Source organism: Crinia signifera, chromosome 4 (assembly GCF_055691185.1).
Source record: "Crinia signifera chromosome 4, ASM5569118v1, whole genome shotgun sequence".
Lineage (NCBI taxonomy): Eukaryota > Metazoa > Chordata > Amphibia > Anura > Myobatrachidae > Crinia > Crinia signifera.
In genome coordinates this window covers 270,011,565-270,038,475 of record NC_139220.1, presented here as the reverse complement: position 1 = coordinate 270,038,475, position 26,911 = coordinate 270,011,565, and the positions used below count along the sequence as shown (strand labels likewise).

Genomic DNA, 26,911 nt, shown 5'->3' with positions numbered 1-26,911 from the left:
GCCTCAGGACACTGGTAGTAAACTACTACCAACTATATTGGTTAAATGGAGACGACAATCAATTAGTGCCTGGACTTTTTTCTAATTCTCTGTAATAATTTTGCTGCTTGCTGTATACACAGATTACGTTTGGTGTCTTTCGATAACAATGGCAAAGTTATCTGCAATAGAACAAGTGGATATCAGATCCTCAGCCTTGAGAAAGATCAGGTATGTGTCTGTACTGTTTTTCCTGCATTGTTGGAAATGGTCTAACAATCTAGATCTATGGGGACCATGCTATAAATAATTATATTTCTGGAGAGCAAAAGTTTGCTTTAATGAAAACACAGGGGAAAAGAGCAGAGAGGGCAAAAACATGTATTTTACTTATTATATATGATTTTTTTTTATGTATGTGGGTAATCTGCATTCTTGTTCCCATTGTGTGAGTCACTACGTAAAGTACATGTCTCCTTGAAAGCAATATAGTTACATACAGATTAAATGGATGGTATGCTGTTTATGTCTTTCTTTTAAATTATTCAAAGCTCTTGAATGAATCTCTATGGGCAGTATTCAATGAGAAAAATTCTCCGTGTTTTATGGAGAATTTTTGCTTTTTTCGCCTTGGACGGAGCATTTTGCTCTCCAAAAGTGAACCACCCTATTCAATGTGAAATATTCGCCGTCTTTCGAAGTCATTTTCGCCGTCTCTCTCCGTGTAGAAATTCTCCATCTTTTGATGGAGAGCTGGAATGTGAACTTTTAAACTAAAAGGTTTTTTTTTAAATTTTGGTGTAAAAAAATCAGGGTTTTTTTTTCTGTGAAGGGGCATGTTATTTTTATTCATGAATAATATACATACACATGAATATATATTTAATAAAAAAATAAAAAAAAAATAATTTTTTATTTTTTTTTACACAGTGCAGCCAGCAGGGGGCCGGAGCGCACGAGCCGCTCATTAGATATTCATATATTCACTGCACCCGATCGTTAATATGCACGATCGGGTGCAGGGAATACTGGGTCCCCCGCTGGCTATAGGGGGGGGCAGCTTGTGCTGCCTGGGTCCCGGGGAGCCCTCCTCCCCTCCACATTCCTCTGGAGCAGCCAGGGAGACTTTAATCTCTCTGGCTGCTTCCGTCCCCCGGCTCCCTGAAAGCTCCCTGCCGCGGACGCTCGTCCGCCGCAGGGGTTAAGACTCGCCATGAGTGGCGGCGAGTCTTAAATACATTGAATAGTGGGAGCAGGAGGCTCCGGAACAGGGAGAGTGCATGGTGAGAGAAAAAATCTCTCGCCATGCACAGAGAATTTTTTTCATTGAATACTGCCCTAAGTTGTAACTTACTGCAGTAGATGCTCTCTCCAGATTGTTGATTTGTTTTTAGCATTTTTATTTGGAAGTTTTTCTAACATAACGTCATCATGTCGCCGACGTTTCGATTCAAGTGTAAATCATTTTCAAGGCTACGTTCTAGGCAATAATACACTTAATGTGGTCAGTGTGGTGCATGCTTCCAACTGATCCTATTGCTTGTGTTTCTATTAAAATATTAACCGCCAACAGTGTTCTCTAACTTGAGTCTTAGCTTCACCTCTTTATGTGAACGTAGCAGTGAGAGTACGGTCTAACAAGGTAAAATATAATTTGGATCAAAAGGGTATACACAGTGTGATATCTACCGCTTACTCTTAGCTCTTACTTTGTCACATATTTGGTCGAAGTGCTGTTATCAATGTCCTGAATATTGGTATACCATTAATTCAAATGTACCCGATTGTGACATACAGTGATATACAGTGTGTATGTATATATATATATATATTTTAAAAAAAATATATTTTCATATAAAAATGTTTACAGTATAAATCACAAAATATATATATATATATATATATATATATATATATATATATATTGTAAATCTGATACCATTTTTTTGTGCTTGATGGAAGAGTGACACTTTTTGTGCTGTCCTAGACAGAACACAAGCTCTTACCAAATGTACCGTTACTGTAATGTGGACACAGATTTCAAAGGCCCAACGTGTTTTGTCCTCAGAGGTGGTGCAAAAAAGGAAAGCCAGATTTGGTACAACAAGTGGTAACATTGCATCAAGCAGAATAGAGAGTATGCTGCTGTATACGGAGGTATGCACCCACTTACTACTTAACCAGCAGGAGTATTAAACAGTGAGGGTACTTATATGTTAGTTGGGTGCCCTTAACAGAATTATTTAACCAGTCACTAGCTACAAGAATAATTTCAGAGGGCTGGAAATCAGCATAGGCCTTGTAGCCCCACTCCACAAAATTGGAAGCAAGGAAGAGGCAAGCAGCAAACACCAGTAGAAGGGAAAATGACGGAAACACTATTTAAGGTAAGATTTGTGGGATATCTCAAAGACCGCAATTTACAGCATCCCAATCAGCATGGATTTGCTGGGGAGATCATGCCAACCAAATCTTACTGGCTTTTTTGAACGGGTGTCTAATATAATCGATGATGGAGGGGTCATCGATGCAGTGTGTGTGTGTGTATGTATATATGTTGCAAGAAAATGTATGTAAACCCTTTGGAATTACCTGGATTTCAGCATAAATTGGTCATAAAATGTGCTCCGATCTTCATCTAAGTTGCAATAATAGACCAACATAGTCTGCTTAAACTAATATCACACAAACAATTATATGTTCTCAAGTTTTTATTGAACACACCATGTAAAAATTCACAGTGCAGGGTGAACAAAGTATGTGAACACCTCGGCTAATTACCCCTCCAAGAGCTATTTGGAGTCAAGAGTCAGTCCAATCAATGAGACGAGATTGGAGGTGTTGGTTAAAGCTGCCCTGCCCTATAAAAAACACACACCAATTTTGAGTTTGCTATTCTTTAAGAAGCAATTCCTGATGTGAACCATGCCTCGCACGAAAGAGCTCTCAGAAGACCTACGATTAAGAATAATTGACTTGCATAAAGCTGGTAAGGGTTACAAAAGTACCTCTAAAAGCCTTGATGTTCATCAGTCCACGGTAATACAAATTGTCTATAAATGGAGAAAGGTTATCACTGTTGCTACGCTCCCTGACTGCAAGAGCACAGTGCAGAATGCTTAATGAGGTGGAGAAGAATCCAGTGTCCACTAAAGACTTAAGGTGGCCATACACCGGCAGATTTATCTTCAGATCTGGCTGGCTGGAACAAAAACATGGTTATGGATGACAGTTGACCATTTGCTTGGAAATGCTGGAAAACGGATAAACTGTCACTCATCCATAACCATGTTTTTGTTCCAACCAGCCAGATCTGAAGATAAATCTGTCGGTGTATGGGCACCTTTAAAGAAATCACTGGCACATGCTAAAATCTCTAGTGTTTTACCGAACGTAGATTCGTCAATATACAAGAATGGAGTTGATGGGAGGACACCACGGAGGAAGCCACTGCTGTCCACAAAAAAACATTGCTGCACATTTGAAGTTTGCAAAAGAGCACCTGGATGTTCCTCAGCACTACTGGCAAAATATTCTGTGGACAGATGAAACCAAAGTTGATTTGTTTGGAAGGAAGATGCTTGAATGGACAATTACTTTGTTGCAGGGTAGAAAAGAGACCATGTTATTTCAGGTGACTTAAAGACAGATAAACAATGTAACAAAGAGCCTTAAGGGGCCTACATACGCAGAGATTTGTGCCAGAGATTCATAACGGGAGATTCAGCACGAGAGATTTCCCTAAAAACGGAATTTTCAGATAATGAGCCACACACACACAGATTTGTGGCAGAGATTCATAATGGCAGATTCAGCATGACAGATTTCAAATCTCTCACAGAAACTTAAGGGGAATAAAAAAAGTATTCAAAATTTAAATAAAGGGGTTGAACTAAAGCCTGGGGGAGTGTCACCTTCTTTGTCATTATTTATATATATATATATATATATATATATATATATATATATATATATATATATACGGAATCGGTACATCTGTCAGAAAGAACTTATTTCTACAGTCATTAGGTCGACTGGCAGGAAGGTCGACCTGATTTAAGGTCGACATGGGCCAAGGTCGACAGGACTTAAGGTCGAATTTGCATAAAGGTCGACATGAGGAAGGTCGACTGGTCATAAGGTCGACATGAGGAAGGTCGACTGTTTTTTTATCAGAATGTCGACACAGTCGACATGGACACAGTTGGCAATGAGAATCGGACCCTCGCATCGCCTGTCGGCACATGTCGGCTCAAAAAACAGTGAAAAACCCCATGTCGACCTTATGACCAGTCGACCTTCCTCATGTCGACCTTTATGCAAATTCGACCTTAAGTCATGTCGACCTTGGCCCATGTCGACCTTAAGTCAGGTCGACCTTCCTGCCAGTCGACCTAGTGGGGTCGACCTAATGACTGTAGACCTAAGTTCATTCTAATAGATGACCGCTTCCCCTATAAAATGCAGCATAGGCGCAAATCAATGTGCGCTGGTGGTCCACACAGGGAGAGCCGGATCATCTCCATTATATATATATCTATCTATATTGGTGGCAGTGGTTATATATATATATATATATATATAGGGAAGGCTTGTTATTGGTGGCAGTGGTTATATATATATATATATATATTTCTCTACAACAACAGAAGAAAAGGGCGCCCAATGGTGCAGTATCTTTGATGTTTTTATTTTACATAAAAATGTTTAACCCCTTCATGACAGAGCCAGTTTGTGCCTTCATGACAGAGCCCTTTTTTTCAAATCTGACATGTCTCACTTAAGTGGGGATAACTTTTTTTTGCTTTTACTTATCCCAGTGATTTTGAGATTGTTTTCTCGTGACACATTGTACTTCAAGTTAGTGGTAAATTTTGGTCGATACAGTCTGTGTTTTTTTGTGAAAAATACCAAAATGTCGTGAAAAAATGGAAAATTTTGCAATTTGCAAAATGTCACATTTTCTGCTTGTGAGACAAATAAACATACCACTCAAAATAGTTAATAACTAACAAAGACCATATGTCTACTTTATGTTGCAATCATTATTTCAACCTCCTTTTTTTATTTTTTTGGACACTAGGAGGCTTCAAATATGAATAGCAAATTCTCAAATTTTCAAGAAAATTTCAAACACTGATTTTTTTAGGGACCAGGTCAGTTATGATGTGACTTTGAGTGACTTGTATGTGAGACACCCCCATAAATGATGCCATTTCAAAAACTGCACCCCTCACAGTATTCAAAACAGCATTTTGGAAGTTTGTTAACCCTTTAGGTGTTTCACAGGAATTAAAAGAAAGTGTAGGTGAAATTTCAAAATTTCATTTTTTTTTGCAGATTTGCAATTTTAATACATTTTTCTAAGGAACACAGTAGATTTTACTAGAGAAATGTGACTAAAAATTGATTCCCCCAATTCTTTGGTTTTCATAAATATCCTATATGTGGCCCTAGTGTGCACGGTGACCAAACCACCGGCTTCATAATAGAAGGAGCACCTACTTGATTTTGGAGCCTCCTTTTTATGAGATTATTTTTTAGGCACCATGTAGGTTTCTAGGCACCATAAGATGCTAAAAGTTAGGAACCCCCCCACAAGTGACCCCATTTTGCAAACTACACCCTTCAGGGAATTCATCTAGGGGTATAGTGTACATTTCAAACCCCCAGGGGTTTCACCAATTGTGGTACAACTGGGCAGTGAAAATGAAAAAAATTAATTTTTCATTTTCACAGCTCAGTTGTATCAAAATTGGTGAAACCCCTGGGGGTTTGAAATGTACACTATACCCCTTGATGAATTCCCTGAAGGGTGTAGTTTGCAAAATGGGGTCACTTGTGGGGGGGTTCCACTGTATGGGTGCTTCGGGGGTCATTCAACCAGAATCTGTGCTGCAAAATCCAAATATCACTCCTTTCCTTCTGAGTCCTGCCATGCACCCAACTGGTATTTTTTGGTCACATGTGAGGCATTGCCGTACTCGGGAGAAATTGGGGCACAGATTTTGGGGTGCTTTGTCTCCTTCATTCCTTGTGAAAATGAAAAATTTTGAGCCAGAACTGCATTTTTCTGTAAAAAAATGTAATTCCTGATGACAATTTTTCCATAAAAATTGAAACGTTGACCATATCTCTTGTAAGAGTGACGTTATTTCGCCGTGAGTGCCGCACCACCTCCATCTATATATTCAGTACTAATATTTAATTTTACTATATTTTACTATTTGTGCAGCTTGATGCTGCTGCTGCGGGGGGGAGGGGGGAGGAGGGCAGCGCTGCTGCGCTGAGCTGCCTGCTGCCGGGGGAGCCGGGGGAGCTGCTGCTGCTGCCGGGTGAGTGCCCGGCGGGTGCGAGGGGGGGCTGCACATCGGTGGTGATCGGTGCTGTACTTGACAGCACCGATCACCACCGATCCCTGTGTTACCGAGCGGCTTAGCCGCCGGTAACACAGGAAACGCTGTGAATGGCTGTTCAGATTTGAACAGCCAATCACAGCGATCGCCGACCGGGGGAGGCATCCCTGCCCCCCCCGGGCGGCGAGGGGGGATGTCTGCTGTCGGGGACAGCAGACATCGTCCCTCTGTCACTGCGTCTCTAGACGCAGTGACAGTTTGAAGTCATGACGTATATATACGTCATGTGTCGGGAAGTACTTCCCGACCATGACGTATATATACGTCAAATGTCGTGAAGGGGTTAAAAGTGCTTAATTACCAGATATTTCATCTGCGGTGGGCTAAATTAACCACCTGGCAATACATAAATCCACACTGGCAAGCTGGATACAAATGGCGGGTATGCGAGCCCCTGCTGTGCACTCACGGTTGCCGGCTACACACTGGCTGTGTGCAGAGACGGGAACACCACGCTGTACAGAGCTCCGGGGGACACACTCCTCTCCTCTGCACATGTTACGGTACATGTGAATTATCCGGGCTGACGATTTTGTCCTTAAGTTTAGTTAACTTAAGGACACCCGACCGACGCGATGCCCGCGATTTACCCCCAAATCGCAGGCATCGCGTCGGTCGCAGCCATTATAAGGGGCCGCGACGCGACCGACGCGATGCCCGCGATTTCCCATAGAGAGTAATGTTAAAAGACGCGATGGACCCGATTTCCCATAGACAGCAATGTTAAAATTATTACAGTAATGTTAAATGATGTGCAAAATAAAATGACAATGTGAAATGGGCCAATATGGCCATTTCACATTATATATGTTTAAAAAAAAAATGTTTCCTGACCCCGTTAACGCCACCCCGCTATTGACGCCAACCCGAATCGTGGCGAGCCAGCGAGGGGCGGCGGTACGCGTCCTCCGACATTTTCATACCCCTACTATCCACGTCGGCGTGGAGTTGAGAATAGAAAGTGTGGCGAGCCCGAAGCGTGGCACGCGGACACCTGTGAAGCCCGCGAGGGGACGCGGATATCTGTGAAGGTATCCGCGTCCCCTCGGGCGGCTCGCCACGCTTCGGGCTCGGTGTCTCGCTGCGCTCGCCACACTTTCTATTCTCAACTCCACGCCGACGTGGATAGTAGGGGTATGAAAAGGTCGGAGGACACGTACCGCCGCCCCTCGCGGGCTCGCTGCGCTCGCCATGCTTCGGGTTGGCGTCAATAGCGGGGTGGCGCTAACGGTGGTGGGGGCCCATTTCACATTGTCATTTTATTTTGCACATCATTTAACATTACTGTAATAATTTTAACATTGCTGTCTATGGGAAATCGGGTCCATCGCGTCTTTTAACATTACTGTCTATGGGAAATCGCGGGCATCGCGTCGGTCGCGTCGCGGCCCCTTATAACAGCCACGACAGACGCGATGCCCGCGATTTGGGGGTAAATCGCGGGCATCGCGTCGGTCGGGTGTCCTTAAGTTAACTAAACTTAAGGACAAAATCGTCAGCCCGGATAATTCACATGTACCGTAACATGTGCAGAGTGTTAGATTTCGGTGGGGTTTATACTTCAAATTGATATCTATATTGCAGTGTAAAAATAAAGCAGCCAGTATTTACCCCTGCAAAGAAACGAAACCACACCCAAATACAACACTCTCTGCACGTTACACCCCCCCCAAAAAGAAAAAACTGCTCGCCGATTGCTGGATGAGTGCAATACCAGTGATCATCCACCAGGTATCACTTTTTGAAATCTTCACTGCGCATGTGTGAAATGTGTGCTGCAGCGTGTGCATGAAGTGACTACGGTATTTAAAAGCTCTGTAGCGCAGGAACTACTTTGCTACTACTGTACTGTCCAGTAAGCTAGTACTGTAGATAGACAGCTCTTATCAGGTGTGTAGGCTAGCCGCTAGTGGATAAGCACGCCGCTCTGCATGTTGTACATTAAAGTACAGAATGCCTGAGTTTGATTATTAAAGGGAACTTATTTTTTCCAACAAATTTAAAGTAGGTCAATTCCTGTATATTTAGCACACAAAACCTCCTGCCTCCCTAGTAACCTTTCTGTGCGTCTGCATGGGCACGAACGCTAATGCGTCTCATTGTTTTGGTCAAAAGGCACTAGGATGCATCTGAGTGGAAAGTCTGGCCGCTCTTTTCAAGTGTTGTAGTGGATAAGCGTGCCACTCTGCATGTTTTACAGTATGCCTGAGTTTGATTCGTAAAGAGATCATTTTTTTAAACACAGCTATAGTACAGTAGGTCAGTTAGAGTATACAGTATTTAATAAACAAATATAAAGATTTCCGCGCATCTGCACATGCGGGAACAGCTTTTATTGCATTGTACTGTAACAGTTACAGCTATAAGTGATAGCTCTATAAGTATAATGGGGATAGATTAAAGCTCCCCCCTAAGTTCCTGGATGCAAAAACACTGGCTTTAGCCTCTCTCTACAGTATTTCCTATTTGCGGTACTCAGTAGTAATGAGCTGCATTAGGTGGACAATTGGAGGGGACCTTAACTACGGATGCTTGCCGCTTCCCTTCCTGATGTCATATAAACTACTACTTAGTCTCTTCTGCAAGCCAAGAGTCTCCTCTTTCATATGATACAAGTCTCTAGGATACATAGAACCAGAGAAATCGGTGCAAAATAGACACATTTTTCCCAATTGACTAGAATGGACCCGTTAATTCAGACATGAGTCGCTACAGCGTCTTAGACACTCCTATTGTGGTTTAGTGTTGAAGGTATTGTATTCAGCCCTCCCCAACCCCACCTCCCTTCACAGAGAATGCAATGAAAGAGGCCGATTCAGTCAATCTTGCTGGGGGAAGGCACTATACAAACATTGTGCATTACACAGCATGCTCTATGGTTCTTGTGCATGGGATCACACCAAAAGGCTTTTATGAAAACAATTTTTTTTTTATGTTTGTCTAGTTTTATTAAATATAAGGTTTGTAAAGGTTTCAATTAAAAAAATAATTATAATAACCATAAAAAAACATTGTTCCTAGCACCTCCATAGAGTTTTTCCTATTTGGGTAATAAGTAGCACTTGCGTCTCAATAGCACTTTGTGTACTCAATAGCACAAACAGCTTTTTTTTGTACTCTGCTGTAACAGTTACAGCTATAAGTGATAGCCATTTAAGTTTAATGGGGATAGATTAAAGCTCCTCCCTAAGTTCTTGGATGCAAAAACACTGTCTTTAGCCTCTCTATATTGGATCTCCTATTTGCGGTACTCGGTAGTAATGAGCTGCATTAGGTGGACAATTGGAGGGGACCCTAACTACGGATGCTTGCCGCTTCCCTTCCTGATGTCATATAAACTACTACTTAGTCCAGGGGTTCCCAAACTTTTTTGAAACACGGCACCCTAGAGCATCAAAATATTTTCAAGGCACCCATAGGCCAAATGCTTCTTATCGAGAAATTCAGAAAAAAATATTAAATTAAGTGCATTGTGTTTATATGTTACAGTTATCTGGTGAGGGACAAGATTTGCTTCTGTTTGTCCACATATATTATGATTTCCAGCCACAAGCACTGGTTTTGCCTGGTACATTCACCATAAATAATATGAATTGATCCTGGTCCACCAACCCAAGGCACCCCTGCAAGTGTCCTGAGGCACCCCAGGGTGCCTAGGCACACAGTTTGGGAACCACTGACTTACAGTAGTCTCTTCTGTAAGCCAAGAGTCTCCACTTTCAGCTCATTTAATATAGATTGTAAGCTCCACTGGGGCAGGGACTGATGTGAATGATCAAATAGTCTCTGTAAAGCGCTGCAGAATACAGATGGAGCCGGCCTTAACTTTGCAGGGCTGGCATTTCTATCACCAGCCCCATGAGCGCCCGGCTCCCGCCAGGGGAGCTCGCGCACCCCGTGGCAACGGACCGGGTCCCTGCCGCCGCCCCACTGTCCTCCCAACCCTGCCCGTCTCCCTGAAGCGGAGACGGGCAGGGACCCGCATCGCCACTGTTGAGAGACTGGGACGCGCATGCGTGTGAGACGCACACGCGTCCCAGTCTCTCTCGCCGGCGCTCGCCAGCGCAAGGGGTCTGACGAGCGCCGGCCAAAGATGAAACATGCTCCATCTGTATTTGTGCGCTATACAATAAACTATCAATAAATAAATAAATGGATTTTCATTTTTCCATAGTCCGGTTCCCTTATCTGTATGCCAATTAGATTAAGTTCAATTTAGTTTTAATGCACTGTGCTCTTTAATGCCGCCTGATGTTAGGAGAGGGCTGATTTTGTGAAAGCCTCTACTCCTCCTTATTGCCGACTCAGCACATAAGGTTAGCGCTGGGACACTTAAATGGTTAAATAGTATTCATTGACAAAATTAATTATCACAGTACACACACAACAATTATACTAGCACACAGCAGAAGTACAGTACAGTTGGAGCCACAGCGATGTTTACGGGGATGAGACACACGAGTGTCTCTTACTGTAGTATACTGTGTAAGCTCGTTCCACTCGGCGTATGTCGATACCATTCCATCGGTACAGTATATCAATCCGCCGCTAGATTGGTGGAGCATTAGCCCCCCAGAGGTGGCGACTTGTATTGCATGGTGAGCATCTACGCCCCTTAGCGGATGGGAGTGCAAGAAGGAGGATCACCAAAACCTCTGCGATGGCGCGCTGGTGGCAAGAATGCGAGGCGCTCCATCTGTATGACACTATTTAGGCCATATAGTACATTATGCAGACGTCTTTGATTGCAGTTGCTGGGAATCTATTTGGCTTTGCTTACTCATTACTATAATATATGTTCATCTTCCCTTTTTGAGCTACACCTGGGCCATCCAGAATGTTTTTAATTCACATTTGTACCTGTTTCTGTGCATTGAGCTAATGTTTACATTAGACTAAACAGTGGAATTTTAATATTTTTAGCAATTTAGTGTTGAGTATACAGCAGCTTTCTTTAGAAGAGTTTTAATGTTGCCACGCAGTTTAACCCCTTCCCGACATTTGACGTACATGTACGTCATGGCCGGGATGTACTTCCCGACACATGACGTACATGTACGTCATGACTTCAAAGTGCCACCGCGTCTACAGACGCGGTGACAGAGGGAGGATGTCTGCTGTCCCTGACAGCAGACATCCTCCCTCATTGCCCAGGGGGGGGCAGAGATGCCCCCTGTCATGGGCGATCGCTGCGATTGGCTGTTCAAACGTGAACAGCCAAAAACAGCGTTTTAATGTGTGATGTGTAAAATTTAGACTCTGCTGCCCCCTAGTGTCCAAAAAAATTAAAGGAGGTTGAAATAATGATTTCAAAATAAAGTTTAGATATGGTCTATGTTAGTTATTAACTATTTTGAGTGGTATGATTATTTGTCTCACAAGCAGAAAATTTTACATTTTGCAAATAGCAAAATGTTCCATTTTTTTACGACATTTTGGTATTTTTCACAAAAAAAAAAAAACTGTATGGACCAAAATTTACCACTAATTTAAAGTACAATGTGTCACTGGAAAACAATCTCAAAATCACTGGGATAAGTAAAAGCAAAAAAAAGTTATCCCCACTTAAGTGATACATGTCAGATTTGAAAAAAAGGCCTCTGTCAGGAAGGCAAAAACATGCTGCGTCGGGAAGGGGTTAAGTGAATGTTTTGTTTGTTTTTATTTGGAAAGGTTATAGTGGTTATTCATTTTAACACTGTATAAAAGGAGATCAAAAGTAAAATTTTAAAATTATTCCCAAAATAAGAATATATTTTATATGAAATTATTGAATATAATTAATCAACAAATCAGATTTATTAATGACTAGTTTGAAATGAGATACTTTGACATATTAATAAACGTATGAGATAAATTAAATAAGCTTGTATTTACATATAATATAGTAAATTTAGTATAGTATATTTGAAGTAAAGTCGTTTCTTATCATAATATGATTTTAGGGAGTAATTGAATTTGATATTAATCAATTTAGATCAATATAAGTAAACCTATAAGCTTTGGCCAAAGACTTTTGCACGATAGAATAGTTTCAAAGGGTAGAGGCAGTAGAGCAGGGCTGGGCAACACCGGCCCTCCAGATGTTGATAAACTACAAATCCCAGCATGCCTTGCATCAGTTTCAGCATGGCCACATAGCAAAACTAATGCAAAGCATCCTGGGATGTGTAGTTCATTAACATCTGGAGGGCCGGTGTTGCCCAGCCCTGCAGTAGAGCAATTTCAACATGCATGGGGAAAGTATAAGTATATCCTTACATAGAACTAAGGAACAAATTAGGGTTAAGGTTACCTATAGGTATAAAAGAGGCAAGTGTTCCATGGGGTCAGTTCTATTAACTGCGAGGGGTGTGATTTGGTGTTGCCTTGGTGTTTTAATGCCAGCAACGGCACCCATTCTCGCATTCATTGCAGGCTGGTTTCAGCCCAAATTTGCACAAAAATGATCATCGCTTCTAATAGGATTCACCCCCATGTTTAAAATCTACTCAAAGTCTGGTCAGTCGGCAATGTCCCCCCTTTTTATTCGTAATATTTCTATGTCATGTAGTGCATAAAATGTATCAGAAATTGTGTCATCCTGCTTAAAGGATTGTCCGACTGGGACACTCGTAAAGATTTTCAGACATGCTGACATTTACATGAGAAGAGTAACGTACTAGGAAGACCAAGGAACAGCATGATCAGCCGTATGCTCTTTGTTTCTTTATCAGAGGATAGTACTAATAGAGCAAAGGCTGGCTTTCTTCCTACTGTATGGTTTTTTAGTTCTGGGTCCTCTAGATCTATTACAGCAGTGATACATGTCCCTTGTAAATTTTACATTTTGTGGGAAACTACATTTATAATCAAACATTTCTTGTTGCACAATTCTGAAATCCTGATAGCTTTTATTGTGACCTCAAATAACTGTTTAATCCACACACACACACACACACACACAAATTGAATCTGTCCGGGAAGTTGCTGATCCTTTTAAATACACAGATCATAGGTAACTGTTTACTCCAATGTTCTTTTTGGTTGAATGTTAATTTCTGTTCACAGCCCCAGTTGGTCCTGTGGAGATGAGACACTCCGCTGGCTGCGGTACTGAGCTTAACAGTTTATATTTTAAAAGCAGGAACATAATGATTCTAAGTAGTGTGCATTCTCGAAATCTTGGGCATCAGCACTTCATTCTGTTTGATGTATAATTAAAGTCCCCTGCTAAGCCGTGTTATATATTGTTCTGCTCCATACACTGACACATCAGGGTTAGTTTACTAAGATGGGAGTTCTATTGCCCATAGAAACCAAGCAGAATTTACTTATTTATTTAGTGCCTTCTAGAAGATAATAGAATCTGATTGGTTGCCCAAAGAAACATCCCATCTTCAATAGAGCTCCCATCTAAGTAAGTAAACCCCATGTCACAACTAATAATGCAAATAGCATTGGCTCTTGGCTGCCTGTGCAGTTGGAATTCCTATGGCCAGTTATAGTTATATTGTATGTATTATACATGGTTTTACTTTACTTAGTATTCCACCTGTATAACTTTGAATGCCGATGTATCACATGTGCAACATATGTCTAGCTTCCATTCTATTGTACAAAGCCACCCCAAATGTCGCATTAACCTTAGAATCAATCTAACGTAGGGTACACACCAGAATGATTTGGCTCAAAATTACCCAATTTTGATACAATCTCGACCGATTGTATGTAAATTGGTCATGTTTTGGGCCATTCCAGATCATTTCAGATCTGATCATGATCCGATGCGCGGCCCCGCGGGTCGTTTTTCATATCCTACCTGCAGCAGGTAGGATCTGGAAACGACCATTCAAGTGGGTACGGTCGCGATCAGATGCAGATCATGAGCGGATCGTACGATCGTCTTACAACCCGCATCATTCTGGTGGATACCAGGCATTAATTTTACTGTATTACATTTGCTAAGCAAGTGGTTCACAGATCGAGAGGTAAAAAGTAAGTAAGTAGTCAAACCAGTATCTATGCGGTGGAAGCCATTTAGTCGGTAGGTACAAACGCTTGTGTGTTGCGTTTGTGTTTCTATTGTTAAAAATTCAAGCTTTTTTTCCAATTGTTAATTTCCAGAAACTTACTGTTTATTACAGAATTTTCTTGCCATCTGTAATACATATCTCTTCATATTTATAAAGAAGTTTGGTTTGCAGGATGGCACTCTATACACTGGGAATTCCGGTGCCAGGAACATAAGGCTTAGAACATAGAAAGCACTTACCCCCCTAAGTTGCAGAAGGATAGGGACCGGCTTGACACTTAAGTTTGAATATCCAAGAGAGCTCTCTTTGGAGAAGTAATCTCTCCCTGTCGCCACCATATCTTAATGGTGGAATGTGGTCAAGAATGGTACACTTTAAATCCACAACCCTATGGCAGTGTTCCAGGAAATGTCTTGCGACAGGTAAATTCTTGAGGTCACTTTGGGCAATGTTAGGGTCAGTACTCTTTTTAATGGAAGACCGATGTTGGTTAAGTCGCTCCTTTAACATGCGGGATGTCTTACCCACATATAACATTACACACACGTAGCTGCGGGACTCCTGGAGCCAGCCTAGGGCTTGTGCTCCGGGGAATCCCAATGACGCAGCCAGAGCCGCGCCCCCTCACCCCCGCTGTCACTCACTGTAACTGACGTCCAATACACGTCAGTGGAGGCCTGGTTGGCCTAATTTGCATAGGATTTTTGGCGCAATTCTTGCTATTTAAACTGGCTAATTTCTGTGTGCTTCACCTCTGATGAAAACCGTCCAATGCGGTTGAAACAGCTGTCAGGTGTACAGCTGTCTGTGTGCAATCATGTTTGTACAATAATGCAACTTTTTCTTCATCAACCTCCGTGTGCCGGTCCCTATCCTTCTGCAACTTAGGGGGGTAAGTGCTTTCATATTTATAAACAGATGCCTTTTGGGTCAGCATATGCAGTTTCTCTTCACTCCTGTACACAAATTCTTGTTGGGTGAACTGTGTCTTGGTATCATTTATAGAATACTGTATTTAGTATAGACATGGTTGTTGGGAGAGTGACACCTACTCTAGCTCTTTCCCTTTAGCAGATGTATTAAGCCTGAGGATGATAAAGTAGAAGGTGTGAACGCACCAGCCAATCAACTCCTAACTGTCATTTTTCAAACATAGCTAATTGGCTGGTGCCTCATCACCTTCTACTTTTAACTCCACTTTATCTCTTCACCAGGTTTAATACATCTGCCCCTCTGTGTGGCTGCTTCTACCATTTGTTGTAATTTCTAATTCTGACTATTGTTCTTGTTCATTTGTCCCCCAGGAGCAAGTGGTGATGAACCTGGACAGCCGCCTCCTTTTGTTCCCACTGTATATCTGCTGCAACTTCTTATATACAACTCCTGAGAAACGGGCGGAGGCAGAAGGATCACAGGACAGCCCTGATGATGACTGAGAGAGTAGCTGCACACACGAAGACCTCAGTAAACCTTAAGAAGGGAACATTTTTTTTTTTTTTTTTCATCTGCCATTTATTTTGTTGAACATTTCTGCTACTTCGGGATCAAAAGCGATGCCTGTGTTCTGAGGAACATTTGGAACCACCCCTTACAGAATGTATACTGTTCTGCCAACAGTCACATGCCACCATCACCTCTGAAATATTCATGTATGTTATGTTATACATATACATGTGAAGAGCTGTAGCCGGTGATTTTTTTTTTTCTTTATGTAAGTACAGCAGCTGTTGTGAAATACAGGCAGCCAGGTTTTTTTTAACCAAATTAAAATCTACATACTGTATATTTTGCGTGGTGCTCAGCCAGGTCATTCTGCAGTAAAGGACCCCTCCCTCCATTTTGTGAGCATAAGTGTCTCTTGCCATGTACCGTTGTTGTATGCTAACAAACCTTTCCCTCAAATGTATTTCACCCGCAAGCCTTAAAGACCTTTCAGGTCACCTACTTACATTTGCGTATTGGACGTGAGGCCCGATAGCAGTCCCTTTTGCAGAACTGCGGGTCTGTAGTCATGTGACCATTCCATATGTCTAGGTCTGTTTAAGTAATTTTCAAACTTTTTTTTTTTTTTTATTAAATGCAAGCTTGACATACTGATATCTAATATAAGATTTATTTTTTAATATTTATTTATATGTGTTTAAAGTTGCCGAAAAACTGGTTAGGTTTAACCATAAACTAAATCTGAAATATTTTTGGATATTTATTAAAAATAAAAAAAAATAGGGTCGCTGTGACTTAGGCAATTTCACCTATCTTACTTTTCTTTTTTATGTTTAACCAGTCAGTATGGACTATTTTTTGTGAGCTAAGTTTTCCACATCGCTATTTCTCTGTTTATGAACAGCTCGTAGAGGAAAGTTGTACTCCCCTACCTTAGTAGTGTTGTAGTAGGCAGCCTTCAGCTACTTCTTGCTAAGTTCCTTCAGTCACATTACCCATGTGACTGGGTTTTGCCAATAGCTATAAGGCACAGCTTGTAGTGCTCTCCTTTCTATTTACATGGACAGTGGCGCCTGAAGGCAATTGTTCAAGCAGGGGCATTTACATGGGAGTCATGCCTTATGATGCCTTGACTCTTCTTTTGTGTCAGACCTACCTCTACCAGTCAGAACTCCTTTTCTATTGCAGACCAGATAATGTGATTTGTTAACACTCTTTATATACCGACACAAGATGACACCGTAATAAACAAATGTGCTTTAACTGGTAAGCGGGGGAGACCAACCTGGGACTAGTAATAAAAAAAAAACAACAAGCCTTGGATTATTCCGATGGAAGATATAGATATAAATAGAAAGCCTGGCGAAGAGATAAACCTGAGATAAAGTGGAAGGAGATAACGCACCAGCCAGTCAGGAGTTGATTGGCTTGTGCGTTATCTCCTTTCACTTTATCGCACTATGATTTTTACTAGGCATACAAATAGCTGCCCTTTAATTAACGGTGCAATTCAATAGCTAAAAAAACTAAGTAAATTAGCATTATTATATTCAGTATATAAATATATAATCATATATAATTCAGATTGGATATTTGCTAAATGGTTCAAGATTTCCATCCCAATATACTTGTTTGCTTTATACATAATATAATGTTTAGCATTATGCGCGTTCACTATGTCACTGGTGGCACTTTTGCTATTGCTGTTTGTGAAGAGGTCTCCATTCCACATAAATGGCATACTAACATGTAGTAGGAGCCAGCACGTATTCGCTTTATACAATCTATGAAAAGATTATGATCATTACTCTTTTTAATCCACTTGCTTCAAGCGAAATTCCCAGAGAGCTGAAAAATTCCCTTTCATACCACATAAAAGGCACGTTCGCCCGGTGCAAACAGATTCCATTTCTCCATATTGGAATATCTCCATAGTGGAATTTGAAAATAAATGTAAATATGCCTTTTATTTTTTAAGGGATTCATTCAAACCCGCCTTACCATTTTGAACAATAAACAAACTTAACTTTATTTACTGATGTTAATAAATGTGAATGGAGAGTAGGTAGGTGATATAACAGAAGTCTATTTGTTGAGTCCAGTCACAATATATCCGTAAGTGTTGCTTCCTGGCTATCCAGTGTCCTATATGTCCTGCCAGTAGTTACATACTGATACACCTGCTTTCCCAGTAGCTGGCTAAGCTACACTTATCTCCCAGACCTTTTGAAATGTGATGTGCAATGTTACGGTCACCGCTTTTCCGAACTGCCCTGACACCCCCATAACAAATGTCTAAACACCCCAGAGGAAAGGTTTCATGTACACCAGTGAATGCCGCCGGATTCATAGTTCGCTTGTTTAATGATTAGTGGCACTGAACGCCTCACACACATTCTAATAGAAATGAGCCCAGGTTCTCCGTGGTGGGAGGTGGAGAGTATAACAAAGCCCATGTTCTAACAATGTACTCTCCGATCACTGTGTAGTTAAATAGAATAAAACCCATCTTTATCATTTCTGTTTATTTAGTTTTGGTATAAATCTGACCTCTCTAGCGTAGAGTTCACATACGGTGCATTCTGATCGGTGGACCGTAACTAATGGAAGTGCGTTGACCACGCAATTTATTTGCATTAATAAGTGATTTACTATGTACAAAATCCACATAATACTGACATAGACGGGATGAAATGTAAGCCACAACAGACTCTGCCAACACATGGCAGCTGTTGGCTTCAGAATAGTAGGCTTGCGTAACATTCCTCAGTATCATTGTTTGGTACTTCATGGACCGCTAAAACAATCACCGTTAGCCATAATATTTTGGCGGGATGGATCCGTATGTCATACAGCTTTGTGGCTCATTTTTCCTTTACAGATAAAACATCTTTATGTTCTGTCGCTGCAAAGTTGGTTACTGTGTTTATACTTCTGTAAATATGTATATGTGGCTCAAATGACTGTTATAAACCAACAAAATCTAAGATTGTCTTAATCAACAGACATGCCTGAATGTTTTGATATTTATGTAATACTATTACATGTTACAGAAATACACTTTCATTTTGACGTGAATAACAGCTGCGTGTTTTTATTTTTAAGCTTATGTAATGCTTATGTAATGTGCACTTTCCTTTTACACATAATGGAGGCAGACATTTTGTGGACTGATCATTTTTAGGGACAAATGTCTCATAAATTGGGCATGTGGCGCCACAGGGAGGATAGTAATTTCTGATGTACAGATTGATTGCAATTTAATGAACATTGGTTCAACTCACAAAATGGCTGCCTGAGGTTTTCTTCAGATAGTGGTGACAGTTTATAAAATCAGGTACTTGAACTGTCCTGTCAGTGGATTGCTTAGATACATGGGTCCTCAAACTGCGGCCCTCCAGATGTTGTGAAACTACAAATCCCAGCATGCCTTGCCACAGTTTTGCTATGAGGGAGTGTTAAAACTGTGGCAAGGCATGCTGGGATTTGTAGTTTCACAACATCTGGAGGGCCGCAGTTTGAGGACCCATGGCTTAGAACCTTATAGTTAAATCCCATGCACATGGGGAGACCCGGCTTTTGGCTGAGCGACGTCCTACCATCCACTAGGGGGCATGGTGGGAGAATAAAATAGAGTGCAGAGCTTAGCAAGGCTCCGTGCCCGAAGCATGGCGAGCACAGCCAGTGCTACGTTTCAGTGTCCATGTCAACATTCAGGACAAAATAGTGGAAACACCCCCATATCGAACTTTTGACTGTCGAACTTCCCCCATGTCGACCTAATGCTTGTGTCGAACTAATGACCCTGTTGACCTAAGCCCATGTCGACCTAGTGGTGTCTGCCAAGTTGCTGTCTATCCAATGACCCATACCCGCTAATCGGGGCTTTGCCTATATTTTTATACTAGGCAAAGCCATGCGATCTAGGAAAAGCCAGTGCAAGTTGGACGGCGTATTGGCATCTCTGCAGAGTGTTCCGTGCTCCCTTTCTACGCGATCTAGTCAGATCACTTAGAATAGGGACTGACATCGCCTTTAGTCATGGAAAAAGGATGCCATTCTTGATTGCTTGGGTGTGATTTCTCGCAAAATCAATTAACCTTCACTCAGGCACAATGTTCAGAGTCACATAAATGGACGCACTGAGCCCAATAGACACCACCTAAAAATAATGCACGTGAAACATGAAAATGTCTAATTTTTTGTGAATTCTCTCAAAATCAATTAAGGAGCCAGCGACAAAGCCTGAACCAAACCAGATGTAGTTTTCACAAATGGAAATGTTGCTTGTAATAGAGACCATGGGTTTTAACTATTACTCAGTACATATTAATGTACAGCCGCAAGTAAAACAGGACCACACCAAAACTACATTTAGATTAATATAAAGGCTGACTAATTATAACCTATATATAATATTTGATATTGAAGAGCAGGTGTTTATAGTAGCTATTAACCCTTACTGAAGTCAGAGGTAATTCAAATGGAACGCAATAGCAATGTTTGTCCTCGCTAGAAACGTGACCCAGCGGTGATGTAAACACATTTGCCAATGTCAGCAGCATGAGCGGGTGCATGCAGCATTCACCAGCATGGCATTGTTAAAGACGAACCCCGAATGAGACGATCGAGGTGTCCCTTTCTTCTTTACCTACTTGCTTGTTTATCTTAGGTTGGAGGAGGTGGGAGAGACCTAGTGTGGATCCTTTTCCCAGCATCAACAGCTTGGTGTAAATGCAATTCCTATTCTGTTCATCCTTAGTAAGATCACCTGCATCCTTATGGACTACTACTACTATAGAGATTTCTCTCAAGCTATGTGTCTCCATGCAACAATTGATACATCCGTGCAATTGCATTGGGCCACTGTTATCACATCCGCGTCTGAGGTTGGTTATGGTGATAAATCTGTGCCTTAAGGTGCCCATACACCGTTAGATTTTTCCTTTGAGTTATGTACTAAATCGCTGCGATGCAAAGTGATCCAAAGGCAGTATAAAAAGTATGTGCAGCACATACTTTTTGTACTGTGCAATGAGATGCCCGCGGGAGCACGCATATCATCGCACAGTGCAATTGCACCGTGTATGGGCACCTTTAGTTCTGCAGTTTAATTCCTTTTAGCAAAAATAGATGACCGAGAAAATTGTCATAGAAGGAACAACCATAGGGCTTCTTGAAGCTGAAGGAATTAATTACTTTAGTGCTTCCAGAAAGCTTAGACCGATCTGATGGCCCTAGAATTGGAGAATGGGGAGAGTTAGGTGAAGCCAAAAACTCCTCAAACATTTACCTGGCGCTTTCAGACAATAATTATTAGAAATTAATAAATTAATACGATTGCTGCAGCAATGTAGATGTAAGTAGCCAATACTCCCAAAAGTTTTGAACCAAAGAATATTAGTAATACATTGCGCTGCTGTCGTAAATTAAATAGGTAGGTGTTGCCTGTTGTGCATAAATGAACCGGACACACTGATCAAATGAACAATTTTATATGCAAAACCAATAAAAAACACACATAATATACACAAAGTTAGCTGCTAAAAATACAATAATAGAAGTATATAGAATGAATTAATTGAGTGTCACGTCTTAAGGGGAAAAAAAGGCCCTCTATTACCACAGCTAGAGTAAGAAATTGGCCCTGATAGACCCATCTCTATTTCCAGACCTTAAACAGCTATTGTAAAGTAATTAGATTGCGGTCTTAAACAAGTTCTTGGAGGTGTGCAGGTGAAATTAATGAGCCATAACAATTTATATGCACTGGAGAATGGTCAGTCTGTATTTTATGATCCCATCATGTAGCAAAACAACATGTTACCCTAGGTGAGGGGACAATCTTCTAACTCAGTGGTTCCCAAACTGTGTGCCGTGGCACCCTGGGGTGCCTTGGGAGACTTGCAGGGGTGCCCTGGGTTCGTGGTCCAGGACCAATTCAAGTCCTTTATGTCCATTATAATAATCAAATTGTGGACAAACAGAAGTGAATCCTGTCAATTACCACATAACTGATCTTAAGGATGAGATATAAACACAATTTATTTAACTTAATATTTGTTACTGACTTTCTCAATGAGAAATCTTTAGCCTAGGGGTGCCGCGAAAACATTTCTGATGCTTTGGGGTGCCGTGATTCAAAAACTTTGGAAACCCCTGCTCTAACTGATGATTCAGGCATTGCTTTGATATTGTATTATGTATCTATTGATCTCAATTATTTAATTCTATATTTTTGTGCCATTACGCTGCTCAGAATACAAAGAGTAAATGTGCTGTAAGAACTAGTATGTGGCTGTGGTCATATTGGTTTTAGCAGTGGACTCTGGGTTTACCAATTGGATAGGAGTTAGTATATACATGACTTGTTCCTCCAATGACCAAATAGAGCATCCAAATTAAACTCCTTAATACAGTGTTTTTCAACCACTGTGCCGTGGCACACTAGTGTGCCCTGAGCTGTTCTCAAGTGTGCCCCCACATCTAGAGATGCCCAATACAGTTTACAGCCACCACCAGTTCAATTGTTATTTACTGGTCTCTTCTTTTCATGTAAAGGACCAATGTATTTTATTTGTGTTACCTGTGGGGACCAGTGTGATTGTTTTTATATGGGGGCCAATAGGTTTTTTTTTTTTTCCTGTGGGCGCCAATGTGTTTTTACCTGGCGGGATCTCATGGTGTGCCTTGGCAATTTTTAAATCTTATTTAGTGTGCCGCAAGGTAAAAAGGTTGAAAATCTCTGCCTTAATAGGACCAGCCTATTGCCTGTACAAATTACTGTTCCTGGCTCCAGCATCCTCAGCTTGCTTCCTTATTTTTGGTTCCCCTGTATGTAAATAAAGTATCTCTGGCTTCCAGCTTTTTGCTTCAGTTCTCTGTTTCTCTCCACATTCCGTTCCATACTCAGCACTTACATCTTCAGTTTCTGTTCTACCTACAGAGAACACATCTATACCAGCTTAGACTACCAGTGATAGCCCAGTAAGTACTCCTCTATACCAGTGTGCAGTGTCTGCATATCTCTAGTGTCAATTTGCATGCCTACCTGTAGCTCAGACACACTTTACTCACAGTGATCACTTCTCATACACTTTTGTTTAAGAATTGATTGTTGCTACCATTGCAGTGCTGCATACCAATTCTAGCCCTTTCACACTGACACATATTTACTGGGTTATTGCACATGAGTCAGTGTAAAAGGGTCCTGGTACATTATCCCGGGTCCAGCGTTCCGGGATTTCAACCCAGGTTTTAACCAGGGTTGGACCGGAACGCTCGCGGGTCCATGCACAGTGTGAATGGGTATCCCGGCTCGACGCGACCCAGGTCCTGTTCACTGCACTGTAAAGGCCCCGCTGGGAGATGCTGTCATCTCCCAGCACCGGCACCGCCTGCAGATGACGTCACCCTCCCGTTTATGCCAGGTCAGGTGGCCAGTGTGAAAGCACTTGCAAGCCGGCTCGCACCTGGGATTTTGTACCCGGCATGCGACCCGGCTTGCAATTGCTTGTGAATGTAAAAGGGGTATTAATCAGCCTACTTTTTAATTAGATCTATCATCTATAACTATACAGAAGATAGCACGTCATTAAAACATTTACGCCAGTTATAACTGGCACTGACTACTGGTCCCAGAACCTGAAGCTTACTGTGAATCTGACTATAGGCTGGGAGGTAGCAAGGCATGCATTGTTGCTGTTAGCAATGCTTTCACACTGTGTGGTAGAGTAATTACTGTATGCCTTATGATACAGTTTCCACAAAGGAACTATGTATCTGTATGCTTTATGATACAGATACAAAGGAACATTTACTTTCTTAGAATGTTGGGAGGATTCATTTCCCCAGTTAAGCTTAAATAATTACTCGATCCTGGGCTGACCACTTAGGGGCTGATTACCATTCGTGCAGTGAATATTGGCCTGCTATAGCATTATTCCCCATCTGATTTAGCCTGGAATATAGGGGGAACCCCACACCATTTATTCCACCATTTTTTCCAAAGCTAGACATGGCTCAATCCAAGGCAGTTTATTGATTTGGAGTGGGGGCATTTTTTTTAAAGCCTTTTATTTCTCTACTTCTAAACCAAACAAAATCTGCACGGATCAGTGTTTTATGTAGGTCTTGTCTATTGTTTTGCTTCTGTTCCATGGTTGGTATCAGTACCGCTGTGGAATAGAAGCAAACTGTAACTACTTTCAAATAGAAGACACAATGGGCGGTATTCAATGTGAATACCTGCGAGGTGCAGCGAATCCTTTTTAGGATTCGCTGCACATTCGCCACGTTCCGGAGCCAGCGGGCTCCGGTATTCAACGTGTCAGGGGCTCGCTGCCCCTGACAGGCGAATATGAGCTCCTGCGGCGATTGCCGCAGGGAGCCTCAGGACGGTGCCAGGCAGAGAGATGGTAGTCTCTCTGCCTAGCCCAGACCTTTGTGGGGGGTTAGGTGTGCTCCCCGGGTGCCAGGCAGCACAGGCTGCCCCCCCGGGGGTGCCAGCAGGGGACCGTATATTCACTACACACGATCAAAATGATCGTGCAGTGAATATATGAATATGTAATGAGCGGCTCCGCTCTGGCGCCACCTGCTGGATACTGTGTAAAAAAATAATTAAAAAAAAATATATTATTTTTAAAATTAAATATATATTCATGTGCTTACAGCACATGAATAAAAATAGCATGCCCCTCCTCAGAATAAAATTCCTGATTTTTTGACACCAAATGTAAAAAACAAAACACTTTATTTCAAAAGTTCACATTCCACTTCACCATAAAAAGATAGCGATTGCTACTCGGTGAATCATGGTGAAAAAAACCTAGAAATGTATTCGCCATGTGGTCATTGAATAGGGTGATTCACCGTTTTTGACAGAAATTCGCCAAACAGCACAAATTCGCCATAAAAACCTGGCGAATCAGGCTCATTGAATACCGCCCATTGGCGGCATGTGAGTTTGAAACCTCCAGGGAGCGGTGTTGATTTCAATTTATACAACAAAACCACCGCTTAAATTCTAACACTTTTTTATTCTTGCTATATGGATACTGGTATAAAAAAAACATAGGCAGAGAGCTGAAGATGGACCTTTTATTTTATTTTCTGCCATGGAATTGTATATTTCTAGGTTGTTTAATCGGAGTTTGGCTTTATAGATAATGAAAACAAATAATAAAATAAACCTATATATACAATAGCATAAATATAAATGACAGCATTCAGATAAGAGGTACAGATAAATACTAGCTGCAGTCATGCAGGAAACTATATACATATAGATAGTATATCAGCCCTTTACCACAAAGTAATATTCCCAATAAGTCTATTAGATCTGTATAGAAGGATTAAATTGTAAATATCAGTGTGAATATATTTTCCTAAATATTTGTTTAATTAAGCTATGTTGGTGTAGCAGACCTTAATCCAATTAAAAAGTACAAGTTTAATTTTTATATATAAATTACAAGTGTCTCTAAACATTTGATTTGCAAGATTATTATATTGGAAATGTATGTTAATTAAATGTATTAAAATATAAGCATAGAAGTCTGCTGGTTGCATTCACAAGTGCTACAGAGAGGTATGAAAATACTTTGTTAGTATTTTTATCCACACATAAGAAAAACAGACTAACAAATAACCAAATGTTACAACCAATGGCAGTGTGGAGGGTATAGCCCCGTACACATGGGGGCGATAGGGGCTGGGAATATGGTCGTAGGCGACCATATTGCCAGTGATGGGAGTGTGCCCCAGCGATAAATTGACAGGTGCGCGCTCCCGTTTTCAGCCCCATTCTAGCTCCTGCGACCAGCTGATTACCTCTGCGGCACCGCCGGCAGAGGTTCCCTTTCATCAGCGACCATTTCTGGTTGCTGATGAAAAGGAGACACTGGGCAATATATTGCTGAGCAATATATGGCTGAGCAATATATCGGTACTTGTTTCCTAGAACGGCCACAATCGTGAGTGATCGTGGCTCTTAATTAAGGGACACGATCCTCACGATGTGGCCGATTTTTTACAATTTTTTCCCTTTGATTGACAGAAATCGGGTCAATCGGTCGGTCGCGACCAATTAAAATCGGCCGCGATGAGTACCAATATATCTCCCCCGTGTGTACGGGGCTTATGAAGGATGTGGAGTGGAGATAGTGAGAGGGAGGGTGAGTGGGTTGTAGCAAGTAAATGATAGCTCAGGAGACCTGTATCCAAAAAATGGCCACAGGGGCAGATTCAGATTACTTGGTTGGGAATGAATGGGTGCAGGGTGCCCACCATGTCCCTCATAAAATACAAATTGAGAAGTCTTCATCATTGTACACACTAGCCATGGCAGCTAAAGTTTATTTTTCAACTTGGCCTGTCTGGTTCTTGTATATTGTGATATATGGTAAAAAAAATACCAAATAAGCAGCTAGTTTCGATATAATTTGTATACCTCATTCGTTAATTATGCATGTATATGTTTCCTTTTTCAAATAAAATGAAATATGTATATGTGTTGATAGGTGGCACTCATGGGTCATACTGGGACATGAAATTACGTGATGGTGATTCTAAAATACGGATTCCAGCTCTATAGTATTTTTCTTCTTTTTTTGTTAATGAAAGTGTAATTTTAACATCAAAGAATCCAGTTTTTTTGGTGCTCCAAAGTTGATTGATGTAGTGCTACAAGGACATACTGTATCTATTACAGAGAGAGATGAACTGTTAATCCAATTAGAGTAATAAAGGCACTGACAGACTTGCCGGAGACGTAAACTTGAATGTAAGGTCCCGAAAGTATGGAAATCAGAGAGTGGAACTACACAAGGGTGCCAAAGCTGAAAAGACACAGGAGGGCTTTGAGTCAAATAAAATTGCACGAGAGGATATTGGCTGGCTTGCAATTGCATTATGGGACTGAGACACATTCACGGGTATGAAGGGTACTTTATATTGTAGAAAATCATGTAATGCATGAAATCTGACAATTAAAATAGTTTAACCCAGTGGTTTCCAAACTGTGTGCCTAGGCTCCCTGGGGTGCCTCGGGACACT

The 26,911-nt window shown here is 41.3% G+C and overlaps 1 protein-coding gene across 2 annotated transcripts in view; it reads left to right on the top strand.

Moving 5' to 3' along the window:
- Nucleotides 1-16,094, top strand: part of GMCL1 (germ cell-less 1, spermatogenesis associated) — a 143,153-nt gene extending 127,059 nt beyond the window's left edge. For both annotated transcript variants that reach the window (XM_083184541.1, XM_083184542.1), the window contains exons 14-15: nt 123-210; nt 15,715-16,094. In XM_083184541.1, coding sequence (XP_083040667.1) covers nt 123-210; nt 15,715-15,846 — 220 coding nt within the window. In that variant the 3' untranslated portion in view covers nt 15,847-16,094. The remainder of the gene's footprint in view (nt 1-122; nt 211-15,714) is intronic.
- The last annotated feature ends 10,817 nt before the right edge of the window (nt 16,095-26,911 follow it).